Here is a 15,973-nt window from a genome sequence, read left to right on the forward strand (position 1 = left end):
ATGATCGCAGTCTGGGATTCACCCAATCTTTCCGGTGACACAACCTCCGGGGGAGTGCCATCAAGTTACAGATATTTGAATGGTGATAAACTGGTTACTTGGTTGTTGTAGAAAAGGGTTTTTCATCTCTAGATTCATAAAAATGTCATTTTCATAGGAGTTCTAAACAAATAAAATTATGAATTATATTTCAAAATTGAGAATAAAGTTTACTTGATGGACTTCTGAGATTTCCAAGATTTGCAGCTGAATGTCTCCTTGCTGACAGAGGGGAAGGGGGACACGCTTTTCGGGTACAGGCTTCCGTGTAGGACTGAGGTCATCATGGCCCATGGTGATGCTCCACTAGCTCTCACCATGGCAGGCTCTCCCCCATGACTGAGCTGCCAGAGTCCCCACACCAGCCCCACCACACAGCAAGAAACTGCTGTCTTATAGGAGAGAAGAAACAGAGCAAAACACAGCATATGTGGGCAAAACATTTTGGTACAATGTCTTACAGCTGGGTGTCTCCCTTGACAATTCTGGGCCTGAATTGGAAAAGATGTGCTCTCTCCTCTTCTGAGGTGATAGGAGGTGAGGGCCGAGTCATCTCCTGAGGAAGACAAGAAAACCTCCATCTTATAGTCCAAGCCATCTGATGGTATATTCCTACGGATTTCAGTCTGTTTTGTTCTCCTTTCTCTTTCTATAAAATCTTGTCTGTCCTTGCAGATGTCAGCGGTGTTCCTAGGAATTAGTCAATGGTAGGCAGACCAGAGCATCTAAGTTAGGCTGTGGCAACTGCCATTAATAAGAGAGCCCCTGAAGAAAGGTGGCTCTGGAGGACAAGACCCAGGGCTACAAGGCTACAAGGTCTAATTTCCCTTCTTTAGGGGAGAGTCTCTCTCTCTCTCTCTCTCTCTCTCTCTCTCTCTCTCAGGACTACAGTTTGACTTTTATTAAGAGAAATGGCAGCACTCCTTCGAAGCTACCTGGGTATGGAGGGGAGAAGGGTTCCCATCCATCAAGGGCACCATCTGAGATGTGTGGCCTCCAGTCATTCAGACTGGATGTTCTGCAGCTGTGAGAGCCACGGTCATGTCCAGTCACTTATTCTAAACACCATGGATTTGTCTGCAATAGTCTTTATTCTAAGAGGGAAACCAGGGAGGAATTTTCCACTTTCTTAATTTTCCAGACACGGCCCTGGAGAAACCAACTAAATGAAGCATGTGTTGAAGGGAAGTTTATGAAACTATGAATCAAGATCAAGAGCCAAGGAAAGGTTAGCAGACAGGACCACAGCCAGCAGCTCTCTGAGGCTCTGTGGGGTTCAGCGGGGGTAGAAAGACACTGAGGGTATATGCCCCCCCCCAGTCCCCATGTAGGTCAGACAACTCCTTGTAGCTCTGTGAGGTTGCCAAGCACTTTCACATGTGTCTTCATCTCGGCTGACCTTCGGGGGAAAGACCAGACCTTCCTGGGCCGTTTATTTGATATGACTCAGTCTTCACCCAGGACTTTCTCACGGGCAGACTCACGGTATTTGAGGGGAGAAACCAAAGGAAGTGGGTTCTGGTGCTGACTCAGTCATCATAGGAAGGTGAGCCAAAAGGTAACTGAGAGGTTCAACATCTGTATTTTATCTTTTTTCTAACCCGTTCACCTCTCACCCCTGCCCCCGGGTCAGTCCTGCCCCCTCAGGTTATCTCAAGAGACCTGGAGCCCACCCCTAAGGAATGGGGATAAGGCCCCATTTACCTCACCAAGCTCTGCTGGGGAGACTTGAGAGAATTGGTGGTGGCCTTCAGTTTCCATATAATCTGCCTTTTTTACTGTTATCCATGGACATCTAAGCTTTCTTTCGTTTCCATGCTTACACATGAGTCCATCAGCTGGCAAACTGCCACTTCAGGGACAATTCAATTACTTATATTTTTACCACATTGTATCTCTTTATTCCATAAAAACTCATGGAAACTCACAATGGAATTACTCAAACTAGTAAACCAGTGACAACAAAATTGACAATGAGATGGGTATCACCAGGATTCAAAATGGCAAATATTTAGTATGACGCTTAATGCTCCTTGGTCTCCAGCAGCTTAATTATGGGTCTTAATGCTGAGATTAAATGCTAAAGAACACCTACAAAACAGTGGAAAGGCACATTTCGGGGACTGTGTCATGAATAAAACAGAGGGAGCTCAGGGGAACTCCAGCACCCCTTTCCTGAAATCTCCGTTAGGAATCAGCCCATTCTCCAACATGAGCCATTAATGATTTCTCCATTTTTGGCCAAGGGCTAGCTACACAAATTCTACTCCAAGCCCTTCTCTCCCACCACCACCACCCCAACCAAAGAGTGCCTGTGGGCCCCCGCTACAGAAATTCTGGAAGGCTCTGAGCAGTCTCATTTCAGGAGTGTTTGGATGGAATCATGGCAAGAAGTAAACAATCCCCAGTAGGGATTCCAAGCAGGGTGCTTGGAATCACAGCGGCTGAGTGTCTGAGGGAGAAGGGAACACAGTCTGAGAGGTGGTAGGATCGCTGGAGGCCGGGGAAAGGGTAACAGCGCTGTCCTCCAGAGACCTAAGAGAGGGATGGTATTGTCAATTGGATCTCCCAGTTCAGGTACTTCCTTTGATTCCGGCCTGGGCTACTGTGTGGTAGCCCAGGACCAGGTTTCAAAACTCCTTGAGCCCCCCAAATCAAGACCAAATAGCAAGCAAGGACAATAACCAAAGGCTCCATGGGAGCAGATATCCCTGTGTGGATACCCAGGGGATGGGGAAGCCTGGGGGTCCCTGCGTAAGTGGAAGAGGACACCGGCCAGCAGACCGGACAGGATTGTTTGGAAGGTTAGTCCAGCCAAGAGCCCACAGCACAGGGCATAGTCATAGACCCCATCAATGCCAATACAGAGCAACCCATCTCCAGGGATGTGTGTGTGTGTGTGTGTGTGTGTGTGTGTGTGTGTGTGTGTGTGACTATAAGAAGCTAGTAGAAAATTTAGGAATCTCCAAAAACCATGAGCTGTCTACTGCAAAACATTCAGTGCCTATGGATTTTTTCCCCCTTTCAATTACACTTTTGTCCCTGAATATCATGGCCAGAGTTCTATCAAGTGTGTGAAACCTGTCCATAAATAATATCCACTTATCATCCCCACGCTCACATGTGTTATATGCTTTTTCCCGTGTCATCCCCAAATGATGACAAGCTCAGAGAGGCTAACTGGCTTCTCAAAGACCCCACAGGAAAAGCTGAGTTTCAAACACAAGCTCTTCACCACCAGGCAGAGCCCTGGACCCCCAGGTTCCCAAGTGGTAGTGAGGCTCCAGGCAAAAAGTAGAATTCAGTGAAGTTCAATGTTTTGTGATCGATGTGATAAAGCTGTCCCAGGAAAGGACATAGCCTCCTTCATTGACCTCTCTCATCTAAAACCTCCAGCCATTCAGAAAGATCCATTCAAGAAAGGTAAAACTTACTGAAGAACTTCTTAATCCTGAATGTCAAATTTCCTACGAACCTAAAAATCCTACAGTTTTGCTTACTGGTGGGTAGAAACAAGACAGAACAAAGCATAAATGTGTGTGTTCCTAAAAAGTCCCAGAGTCAATCAAGGGAAATCACTCAGAAGCCCTAACTGTGTATTGCTAGAAGTCCATTCCCAGGTTTCTAGAAGTTAATTCCAATGAGTGGCTGGTGTCACAGGACAGAGAGGGTAAGAAAAGTTGCCATAGCATAAACCACAGCACAGTGAGAAGATGGAGGCATCTGTCCCAGCTCTGCCACCAAGTATCGAACGTCTTCAGTTTGCTCCCTTCACTCTTCCAGGCCCTCTCTGACTAGGATCTGTTTCCCAGTCTTTTTCACATCATGGCACACACACACATAAGGCCTATAGCTCCAGACACACCATGAGGAAACATCTCAGGAGTCACTGTCGTCACCTATGAACAAGTAAGGCAGTCCTGGGCTAGATGATGACTAGAATACCACAAAAATCCCAAGTCTGTGTTCCTTTCCAAACAACTTCCAGGAGGATCCCCAGAATGGCTCACTCAGCATGTTTATCATTGGACCTCTACATAGAATTGTGTAAAATTCGGATATCATATCCAGTAAGGACAAAAATGAAAGTCCCTCTAGGAAAAGGGTCCTTTTGTCAGGGCCTGGGGACCTTTTTGTGTAAGATGCCTTTGAGGAACTTGAAAAATTCTGTCAACATTCTCAAACTGCACCCAAAATTTTTTGTGTACATACATTTTTTTCTAGGGAGATATCCACATTTTTCCTCAAATTATCAGAAAGAGCCACTGTTTAAAAGGACAGAACTTATCAGGATAAGACAAGTCTTATCCATCTTTGAAAACATGTGGCCCTATTGTACAAATCTTGATTCAGAGCACATGGTCTGTCTTGAGGAGCATATATGCATGCCTGAGAACATCAGCCCTGTGTCCAAATACGTGAAAGGCCAGAACCCTTGAGAAAAGGAGTCTCTTATATAGGACATGAAGCAATAACAATAAAATTACAATGTGCTGATATAATTCATTGCTATTGCCCTAATAATACACCTTTACATATTTTTAAGCAAAAAGAAACATAGGGCACATGTTGGAGGTGAGGGAAGTTTCTGACAAAAAATCAATCCAACTAAGAAATTCACCAACAGCACTGGCCTCCCAGTAGTCCTAGGTTTTCAGAAAATACCTTTGCCCCTGATGGATTGGTTTTCTTTTTTCTGACAGCCTCAACTTGTGCTGTGTGGATACAGTCATTTATAAAAAGTTAGTCACTGGAACTGTACACTTACCAATGGTCACAGTGGTAAATTTTGCATGACATATATTTTACCACAATTTTAGAAAATCTTTAGGGGCTCCTGGGTGACTCAGTTGTTAAGCCTCTGCTCTTGGCTCAGGTCATGATCTCAGGGTCCTGCGATGGAGCCCCACATCGGGCTCCCTGCTCAGCAGGAAGCCTGCTTCTCTCTCTGTCCCTCCCCCTGTTTGAGTTCTCTCTCTCTCTCTCGCTGTCTCTCTCCCTCTGTCAAATAAATAAAATCTTTTAAAAAAATCTTTAAAGAGAAAATGTTAAATAAAATAAAGAGTGGCCTCATGTTAAGTGAGAACCAGCATATGATGACAAAGAAATGTGTCATGTGGGGCACCTGGGTGGCTCAGTGGGTTAAGCCGCTGCCTTTGGCTCAGGTCATGATCTCAGGGTCCTGGGATCCAGCCCCACATCAGGCTCTCTGTTCAGCAGGGAGCCTGCTTCCCCCTCCACCCCGCCTGCCTCTCTGCCTACTTGTGATCTCTCTTTGTCAAATAAATACATAAAATCTTTAAACAAAAAAAAAAGAAAGAAAGAAATGTGTCATCTTGACCCAATGTTGGGTCACCTTGGAGCATAGATGCTAGAAGACTGGAGTAGGCTCTTTATCATCTCAGAGCCCACCAGACACTCCATCTATCTGCAGCCTGTGAAGGCCACCTGCTCCTGCTCTCTGCTCCTGCCCATACATTCCGCTCTTTTCTGCAGGCTGGGCTTCCTGTTCTCCCAATTCACCCCTCCTCTTCCCCAGTCCTCCTCCCCTGTCCTGCCCACTGGCTGACCCCCATCCAGTCCCCATGGACCCTTCACTAGGGCCATGCCTTAGACTGCTTGGGGCGCTATCGTGAGATACCATAGGCCAAGTGGCTTCTAAACAAAGGAAATTTATTTCTCACAGTCATGGAGGCAAGAAGTCTGAGAACAGGTGCCCTCGTGGTCAGGTGGGGAAATTCTTTCAGGTAAGAGACTTCTTGCTGTGTCTTCACAGGGCCGAAGTGGCAAGGGATTTCTTGGGCTATCTCCCATGAGAGAGTACTAATCCTATTCAGGAGGTCTCCGCCCTTCTGACCCAATCACCTCCAGATGGCCCTACCTCCCAATACCATGACATTGGGTGTTAGGACAGCAACATGTGAATTGGGGCAACATAAACATTCTGACCCCAGCAGGCCACTTGTTAGGACTTGACGTCCTCAACCATGGAATGAGAGTGTTGTACTCTATCTCAGCTCCTCGGGTCAGGGTCTTTGAAAGTAGTGATGAATTTCCAGCTAAATTTTAGCACCAAAAATCCTTGTGCCTTGTTAAATCATAAATGCACCTGTGATGAGGGGATGCGGGCTAACCTAACGATTTCTTTGTTTTATGTGGACTAGAATTGCATCATCTCAGTGTGCTAACTGTGTCTCTAATGCTGCTCAGAATCCCAGCCTTCAGAGGCCAGCTGGAGAAAGAAATGAAGTGTTACTTATTTTGATTGGAGAGATCAAGTCTTTCAAGGCTGGGGCCCAACAGGAGGGTGATTAATGGGCAATCCCAGTGGGGCCACACTCGGTCCCCACTGGTCTATGTGACCACTACATGGCTTCCAATATCCATGTGCTAAGATTATGGTCAAGAAAAATTGCAGTTCTTGCCAGCCCTCTCCAAGCCCACAGATTGCCTCCTGCCATCCCCTAACTTCCATCTCTGGCCCCACAGATGCCACACCACGCACCTAACTTCTTGACATCTCACCTGCCACTCTGCAGTCCTCCATGTCCCATTCCCCAGGGGCTCTGTGTATGGGGAGTGCCCATTAGAGTCCATAAGTGAATGAAGGCCTTCTGGAAGGGTGACATCTCTCCCTAAAGAGGGAGCTCTGACCCAAACAAGCAACAGACAGAGGTCCTGCCACAACAAGGACACAACGGCAAGCTTCAAGCCGGCGGCTAAATGCCAGGCATCCATGCCATCCATGAACCACCTCACACCAATAATGCCATCACAGGTGACCAACCCCATGTCGGGCCCCCACTAGCCAACCAGGAGGGGTCAGGACGTGTGCTTCAGCGGCTGGGCGGAAGAAGATGGTGGAGGCCTTTTGGGTGGCATGTGGTACCTCACTTTTTTCCAGAACTTGGTCTTGGCACACTGTGACTGTTCTGTGAGGTCCCCGCTCCACTGGATGGCCCCGTGCTTCTGCTTGATGTACTGAATTGACTGCGGCATGGCCGTGTAGTCCTTGACCTTCTCTAGTTCAATCAGGATGACCTTCATGCCGTCCTGGATGAGTGCATTGTAGACTGCAATTTGTTCTTCCGACATGTTCTTTAACACGTCAAAGCTCAGGGATTCGGGAACTAAGACAATGATCAGCCTCCGGCATAGCTTGATGTTTTCATCGATGACATTGGCCACCGCTGGAAATAAAGAAGACGCAGACTATCGCATGAGTGAAAGAGCCTAGATTCATCTCTGAGAATATTAGAAATGGGTCCTGGAAGGACAACATGGATTTTAAAATAAATGTCACTTAGGAATGGATAACAAAAGTGGTTTTGTTTTGCTTTTTTAACTTTTATCATATCCTCTGTGAAACCTTCCTGATTTTCCCTGAAAAAAAATGGTACTTTGTGTTCATAAGTCATATTTTTTTGGTAGTTGGTTGCTGCGAGGTCACTTACCTCAGCTCACCGGCTGCACCCACAGACTGTGACCTACTCAGAAAAAGGGTTTTATCGTACCTAACTTTTGTCACCAACTTCACTGAAGGTCTAGTATATACTAGATGATAAACACATTTTTTAAAATAAATATATTTTAAAGGGACAGGAAAAGTGTAGATAGATCAAATGCTGTATTAATCTTTGTTTGTGTTTTCTTCTTGTGCTATAGCTAGCTAAATATCCAGGATTTATAGGACTAACTTCAAATTAGTAACACTGCCTGATGATTTCTTGGGGGTAGTTCTGGAAATATCCAGCTATCGATGAAACTTGGCCTTTTTTAGCAATAAATAGTAACTTTTATATCCTCCTGATTCTTAGAATATAAAAATAGACTGTGACCTCCCCAAGCTCATGTTCTTCTTCTCTTCAGTTTATTTTTCTATTTCTTGTGCCTAGAATATTACCTGTCACATAGCAGGTGCTCAATAAATATTTGCTGAATAAGTGAGTAAAAGAATATGCTTATGAAATCTGAAGTCTTCCCCATGTTTACGGCAAGCACTAAATCAGATTCTCACTTCCTCATGGAGGCTGATCTTATAACTTGAAAAGTTGTGGGCTGAGATGTGGTTTCTCACACCATAGAGATAAGAAACTTAAAAATCCAAAGTACTTGGCCACCTCCCCAAACAACGCAGAGTGGGCCGCTACCAAATGCTCTAATGTAGTCCTCTTGGCTTCCTCTTGACCAGGGAAGGAGGTTTATTTCAAATTTTAGCCATTTGTTGTATAGCATCCCAAGAAAGAAAACATGTAGGTCAAGAGGAAAACTTTATCTGTCAGATGTCTGACATGCGCTAAGCTCCATACGGGTCTCCACTCAGATTTTATCTCACTTCATTCTCTCGCCCGAGTCAGGGAAGCCCTCTGTTCCTCATTTGACAGATGAGACTGTTGAAGTTCAGAGATGTCACCTACAGTGCCCAAAGCTACACTCTTGTTCAATGGGAGACATAAATAAATAAATTCTATTTTATTTATGTAGGAGAAACCTGCGTAGTTAAGGTTTATAAAATCATCTTTAAATATGAGCTGATTTACATATTTGAACTGATGGAGGATACTCAGCAGTTAGTCTCACGGACGTGAGGGCAAATGACCTCTTTCTACCATGTGGTCTCTTGGCCAAGGCTGGCATTGGTCAGCTGTTCGTGTTACTCATAGTGAGAGTCACATTATTTCAACCAGGAATCCCAGTTATCCTGTAACAGGAATGAGCCCCAGAGAGAAGAGAGAGAACTGGTCTTAACTTGGCTCACGGACTGTGGGCTGAGGAGGTGCGAGACTCTCCGTGGTTCCATGGGGGAAGGTGAGCAGAGTCTCCCAAGCCCTCCCCACCCCCATTTGTGAAGTGAAGGAAAAGAGACTTCCCTTTCCTTTCTACCTGTGGCTTTGAAACCTCACTTAAAACATACCTTGTCCAGGAAATTCATCCCTGCCAAATATAAATAATTTATATCCACACTGCCTCTCCAGCACCTCAGGCAGAATCTTCCACACCAGTGTGTCTACCTCATGGCTCTGGATTTCTCTTTGAGGTTTAGGGTATAAGACATAGGCATCATAGATCTTGCCATCTGAAAAGGAAATGGGATAAACTCATGGAATTACTCGTACCAAATTCTCTTAGGTTAACAGGAGCAAAAATCTGGCTTGCTCCCATGAGGTCCTTTTCCCTTAGGTTCAATGACTTCAGAGTGATCAGCTGGCTCTCTTGGTGCCAACGTTGTGACACTAGGCTTCTCATTCTCTCAATACTTTAAATATTTCGCTTCATACTCTTTCACTTGCATAGGTTCTGAGGACAAGCTGAATGCAATTCACATCTTTGTTTCACAATAGGTAAATTGTCCCCCCCCACCCCTGGCTTCTTTTAGGATTTTTTTCCTTATCTTGGATTTTCTGTAATTTGAAAATGATACCCCTAGGCTTTTGTTTGTTCATCCTGCTTGGTATTCTCACAGCTTCCTGGATTGCAGTTTGGTGTCTAACATTAATCTGGGGAAATTCTCAATCACTAGTGTTTCAGATACTTGCCTTCCTTTCTCTCTTTCTTTTCCTTTGGTATTCCCACTACATGTATGTTACATTTTCGGTGGTTGAGCCACACTCATTGGATACTTTGTTCTTTTTTTTCCTCCAGACTTTGTTCCTTTTGCTTTACAGTTTTGGAGGTTTCTAGTGTGATAGCCTCAAGCCCAGAGATTCTCTGTTCAGCCATGTCCACTCCACTAACAAGCCCATCACAGGCAGTCTTCATTTTTGTTACAGTTTTGTGGGTTTGTTTTTTTTTTTTTTTTCCTAATGGCTAGCTTTGTTTTTGGTCCTTTTTAAGATTTTCATCTCTCTGCTTACATCGCCCATCTGTTGTTGCATGCTGTCTGCTTTTATGCATTAGATCCCTTGGCACACTAATCAGGGATGATTTAAATTTCCAGCCTGGTAATTCCGATACCCCTGCCATTTCTGGCTCTGATGTTTGCTCTGTCTCTTCAAATTGTGCATTTGCCTTTTAATATGTCTTATACTTTTCTCTGAAGCTGGATAGAATGTACCAGTAAAAGAAAGTGCTATAAACTGGCCGTTAGTAACATGATGGTGAGGTGTGGAGGGAGGGATGTGTTCTACGGTCCTGTGATTAGATCTTTTAGTGACTCTGGACTATGAACTTTGCGAACATTTCTCAGTCATTTATCCCTGCTTAGATGCGGCAGGATGGCCTGACTGGGCTGGAGTTGGGTACTTCCTTCTGCGCAGGTCAGCTAGGCTCTGATAATACCCTAGAAGGTAAGGCTTTCATTAACTAGTTCATCCTGAGGGCAAGCCTTGTTAATAAGAACAGAGTGCTCTAGGATATTTCAGAATGATTTTTCTCCTCCCCCTGCTGGAAGCACAAAGAAATTTTTTCTTAGATATTTACAGTCAGAACCAGGTCAGGCTTCTAGAGGGAAAACTCACAAAAGTGTGGGTTTCCACCCTTATGACTAGGTCTCCTGAAGAATTTAAGTCTCAGATTTGTCCACATTGAACCTTCAATGATTTGTCAGTTACCGTTGCTACTCCCAACACATTGGCACTGACCTATGAGGAAGATGGTCCTTTCCCCCTTATATAAGAATCATTTCTCCAAGATCACACAGCCCCAATTCCAACCTGACTCCTTTGACTTAAGATCACCAGTCCCCATGGCGAAAATGAGAATTGAAAGCAGGAGTTTCCATCAATGTCACTCGGAATGGGTCCTGTGCAATGGTGGACTGTCATAACTGCATCAGGCAAAATGGGTCCAGTCTCTCGTGATTCAGACTCACTAGTGAATTTCGTCACTGCAATTGCATATGGCATTATAGAGACCAAGCCTCTGAGTAGACTCCAGGAATCTGTTGTACAGTATGGGGACGTCCCACACAACAGCATATTTCATCATCACCAAATGAGCTAAGCATCTATTGAGCAACCAACCGCAAGTAACAGTCACTGTGCTCACCCCTGAGCAGATGAACAAGACACAGGATCTAACTGGAAAGACCATTCAGAGACTTGGAAATAAAAACATGAGGTGCTACAAGATAACATGGCAGAATGAACAGGAGAGACGGAAAGAAATCAAACTTCCATAGCCTGGAGCTCTTGCGGAAAATTCATTAAGGATGGAGGGCAGTTCCTGGATTTTAAATGGTTTAGAAAAAAATGAAGTGGAAGGTAAAGAGGCCAAGAAGGGGGAGAGCTTGACAAGGGCATGGAAAGGGGATGCTTATGTTCTACTCAGGGGTCATGTGAATGAGTAAGAAGCTCTAGCAGAGATAGAAGGTTCTAGTGAACATCTGATTAGAAAATGTGATTTTTTTGAGCCCCAAGCTATTAGGAAATTCACAGCCAACCTAAGGGGACCCAAGAAGAAGGCTGTCTTTTATTCCCTGTTCATGGGAGTTTGTTTGAGTGAACAGACTTGAAAAGAAAGGTGGCTCTGAGCCCAAAGAAAGAATACTTGTATACTTCAAGTTTTCATCTAAATAATAGTACAGACGGTCCCCAACTTAGGAGGGTTCGGTTTATGATTTTTTGACTCTATGATGGTACAAAAGCAATACATATTCAGGAGAAACCATACTTTGAATTTTGAATTTTGATCTTTTTCAGGCTAGCGATATGTGGTCCTATCCTCTCTTTGATGCTGGGCAAGGTAAAACGACACAGCTCCAAGTCAGCCACGCAATCCTCAGGTTCAACAGTCCATATACTAACAACTATCTGTACCCACATACAATGCGGTTTTCCACCTTCAGGACAGTATTAAATCACATTAGACAGCCAACCTTGATTGTAACACAGGCTTTGTGTTAGATGATTCTGCCCAACTGTAGGTTAGTATAAGTATTGAGCACATTAAAAGTAGTCTGTGATGTTCTGTGGGTTACATGCATCGAATGCATTTTAAAATCATGATATTTTTAACTTATGACAGGTTTATCAGGCTACAACCCCATCGTAAATCAAGGAAGAGCTGTAGTTAAAATGTGTCCAGAACTTTAGAGTTTACATGTAGCCTTTTCTCATTTTATAAATCTCATACCAACAGATAGAGACAGAGGCGGTCTCTCTCAGTAGTTGCCAAATGTCTGAATGAAATTGGATTTTATAGAGGCTTAAAGATGTTCTATCTAGATGGGGGAGAGAGAAGTTTTAGATCGTGAGCCAATCAGCTTTTTAATAAACTGGGGTCATAAAGCAAGGACCAAAGGGATGATGAATTTGTGTCTGAAGTCTGCAGAAACCCAACCCAGCTAAATCTCCTTCTGCAACGTCTTCAACGTTACTAGTCTAAACCACCACTCCGTAAGTGGATATTTTTCTGAATTAAATTTGTTGTCATACTCTTGACTTTCTATAGCCAGAGGCTATATGAAAAAAAATATATTAAGATTTCATAAAGGCTTTATTTTTAAACATTTTAGAAAGAATGTAAATTTCCTTAAAATCTTGATATTTCATCCTTTTATGATAAAAGATTGGTTGGGTTGGTACTCTTCTCACCACATAGCAGACATCCTGAATGAGTACAGTGATTTTTGTCTATAAATCTGTGTTTATCACCACCTCTGTCAGAAACCCTGCCACTCATGTCTCTCTTCTCTCAGGCTCTTTCCTCTTCTTCCTGCTCATTAAAAAACAATACAAAACAAAAACCTATGTTTGCTAAGTGAATTCTCTCTTTTGACAGTGTTCCATGTTCCCTGTTTTTCAAAGAAAAGAGAGAGGTGCAGACTCAGAGACAAAAGAGAGTTGGGTAGTGAGCAACTCTCACACATTTTAGAAGATAAAAATATAAAATGCTACCAACTTTTTGGTCTTTTTTTTTTTCTTTCTAAGCTTTTGAGTAGAAATGTTACCTTGGTGGTTCATTCTTAAAATGCAGTGGGTTCTCATAACTTTCAAATTTATCAATCTATCATTTATTCGCCAATATAGCAAAAAAAAAAAAAACAAATCAAGCTTGAGGCCATTTTGCTTTTCCCGTCAACCTGTGGTTTTGAAGGGCGCTCTCAGACAACTTCCCGCCAGCTTTGGCTGTCACAGTCACGGTGAGGGTCACATTGGTATCCTCGGATTACGGGAAAGAACGCTGAGACAGACAGGGCTATGTTATGTCTCTGGCCTTTGAGCAGCTAAGTGGCCAGCCTTGATTCAAACCCAAGTCTACCACTCCCTCTGGTGTGGCTGAGATGAGAATTGGGTGGAGGAAACGTCACAAAGTGTATCCCTGATTAGTCCTGTGCAAGTGTGTCAGATTGCATTTTTTAAGAAACTAGCCCTAGCCATATTTCCAGTTCCACAAGCTCTTTCAGAACCGACCACACCCCCGATAAAGAGGTAGAATCCATTTCCACTCCCTTAAAATTGACTAGGACTCTGTACCTGCCTTGACAGATAGAATGTTGTAGAACTGACTCTAAAAATTCAGGGTCTGAGTCATAAGAGAAAGAATGGGTCTTCCTGGCTCTCCTGTTCTTGAAACACTAGCCCCTGGAAACCAGTCGCCGTGCTGTGGGGAAGCTCAAAGTAGCCCACACAAGAGAGACCACACGGAGAGGCCACTGGGGAGAGAAACTGAGGCCACCAACTAATAGCCAAAATCAAAAGACAGTCCTCAAGCGGGGTGCCCAGACATTGTGGAGGTGGCACAGGCCATTCCAGCAGTGCCTGTTCACATCCTGACCCAAAGAACCCATCAGCAAAATAAATGGCTGCTCTATGCTACAAAGTTTTGAGGTAATTTGCTTCCCAGCCATAGTAACTGTAACAGCAATTGGGAAGGTAACAATGGCCAATAGATTAAGATGAGTCTGACATGCCCTACCCCCCCCAACTGTCTATCTCACCCAGAAAACTATAGAAATGTAGACCTACTGGTAAGTTTTTAAGGAAAGGGCCTGCTGGCAGATATCCCACAGTCTCCCTCTATATAGTGGATAAACCTAGACAGTGCATCTAGGTTCTGGCCAAGCTCCTTTTTTCTCCTGAGGATATTCAGCCCTAATTTTGATGCTGAAATGTCTGCATGTGCCTTTGTGGGCCATTGGCAGAAACACAAGAGTTTATGGGCAAGTATTCATGTTTATGAGAGATTGCTAATTCCTTAATTCCTTTTATGTTATTGCTAAATTTCAAACCTAATCAAACTGGACCCAATGAAAAATCAGACAGAATCAATCTGGCCTTCACATAAGTGCTTTGACATAATTTCATGAGGTTTGGCCTTTTAGCCCTAACATGGAAGACACTAGAAGAAAAGTCACATTCAACATGCTACCACTTTTACCACAGGAATGTTGCTGTAGACCAGATTCATTATATTACACCCTTTAAAGATGAGGACTCCCCACAAAAACTCTACCTCCGAAAACGGACCCAGAAGAAGCCACATGCTCTCATAAGCAACTGAAGAGTATTTGTGAACAACACACAATGCATCTTGTCATTGCTTTTGCCTTTACTTCTAAAGCCAACTCATCTTCAAAAAGTGCCCAAGATTTGTCATCAGTTCTACCCCCAAGCTTTATTTTACCATTCTACCTTCTGCTCACTGTACCTATTTTGTTTTTGTTTTTAACTGTTGTGTTCTACATGTATATTCTCCACACACCTATTTGGAAGGTGGTGAGACCTATGCAAATCTCTCTAGATGTGTAAACTAACACTTACATTTTTGTACATGCATGCACACCTGGAAGGAGAATTTTTAAAGTCACTCTGATAATTTACTAGAGAATATACAGAACCCATGGACTAGGGCTGGCGATAACTCGATAAAACTGAGCTATACCCACTACCTGTTACTCATGTTATAAAGCCTAACTCATCCAGCTGGGATAATAATTTATCATAAGAAGGACACAATTTGTCTATTTCTTCATTCCTATTGCCACCCCTTACTCCATAAGCTCCCCCCATAACTCAGAAAATATCCCCCAGGGACACAATGCTAGAAGAAATACCAACTGAGACAAATCTTAAGTCTCATCACAAGCTCATTGCCAAAGCCAACACTCAGAGAGGAATTTATAGGGGTCGTTCTCATAGATGGAACTGTAGAGATTAGACATTTAGTCAGAAAGTATACAAGCACTTATATGAATTAAGAAAAATAAGGAGGAGGGGCGCCTGGGTGGCTTAGTCCTTAAGTGTCTGCCTTCGGTTCAGGTCATGAACCGCATCAGGCTCCTTGCTTGGCAGGAAGCCTGCTTCTCTCTCTCCCACTCCCTGTGCTGTGTCTCCTCTCTTGCTATGTCTCTCTCTGTCAAATAAATAAATAAAATCTTGGAAGGAAGGAAGGAAGGAAGGAAGGAAGGAAGGAAGGAAGGCAGGCAAGCAGGAAAGAAAGAAAGAAGGAAAGAAAGAAAGAGGAGCCCTGGCCGACTGAGCTCCAATGCCCAAACTCTCAGCCGGAATTTGGGATGGAGCCCGGTCTCTACAGAGGGTGGGGCTCCCTAAGTCTGTCATCTGCTCAGCTCCCCCTGCTCTGGGTGAGTCACTATTCCTTTTTTCTCTTCCTGCTAAACTCAACCTCACCAGCAGGCAGCTGCACCAGCCCTGGGTTCTCATGCCCCTGGGAGTCCCAGTGAGTCAGGGAGTGAGACACGCACCAGGACCAGAGATATGGGAACACCACTGAAGTGTCCCCAGTGTCCCTTCAGTCAGTAAACAGAGAGCAGGCGGGCCACTCATGTGTGTGTGTCAGAAAAGACAAGTGGGGGCACGCAGGTCTCCTCCATCACATTCGTAGGTGGGAGCATAGGCGCAGGGTGGCCCCGTGGGGACCACAGCCCCGAAGAGAGACCCCACATCCAGCCGAAGGGCCTCTGGACTGGAGGGGATTTCAGCGGCATTGGACAGGCACAGTCAGGTCTCCCTGACTGGATTTGGCTCTCAAGAAA

At 44.2% G+C, this 15,973-nt stretch overlaps 1 protein-coding gene across 3 annotated transcripts in view; it reads right to left on the reverse strand.

Moving 5' to 3' along the window:
• Positions 1-1,417: 1,417 nt before the first annotated feature.
• IL1RL2 (interleukin 1 receptor like 2) overlaps positions 1,418-15,973 on the reverse strand; it is a 42,442-nt gene continuing 27,886 nt past the window's right edge. For 2 of the 3 annotated variants that reach the window (XM_032351725.1, XM_032351726.1), the window contains 2 exons: positions 8,954-9,115; positions 5,298-7,229 (listed from right to left, as the gene is read on the reverse strand). In XM_032351725.1, coding sequence (XP_032207616.1) covers positions 6,862-7,229; positions 8,954-9,115 — 530 coding nt within the window. In that variant the 3' untranslated portion in view covers positions 5,298-6,861. Of the gene's footprint in view, positions 1,429-5,297; positions 7,230-8,953; positions 9,116-15,973 lie in introns of those variants that run through there. The other variant, XR_004287676.1, reaches the window with a different exon arrangement.

The sequence above is a fragment of the Mustela erminea genome, chromosome 7 (assembly GCF_009829155.1).
Source record: "Mustela erminea isolate mMusErm1 chromosome 7, mMusErm1.Pri, whole genome shotgun sequence".
NCBI classification, from domain to species: Eukaryota; Metazoa; Chordata; class Mammalia; order Carnivora; family Mustelidae; genus Mustela; species Mustela erminea.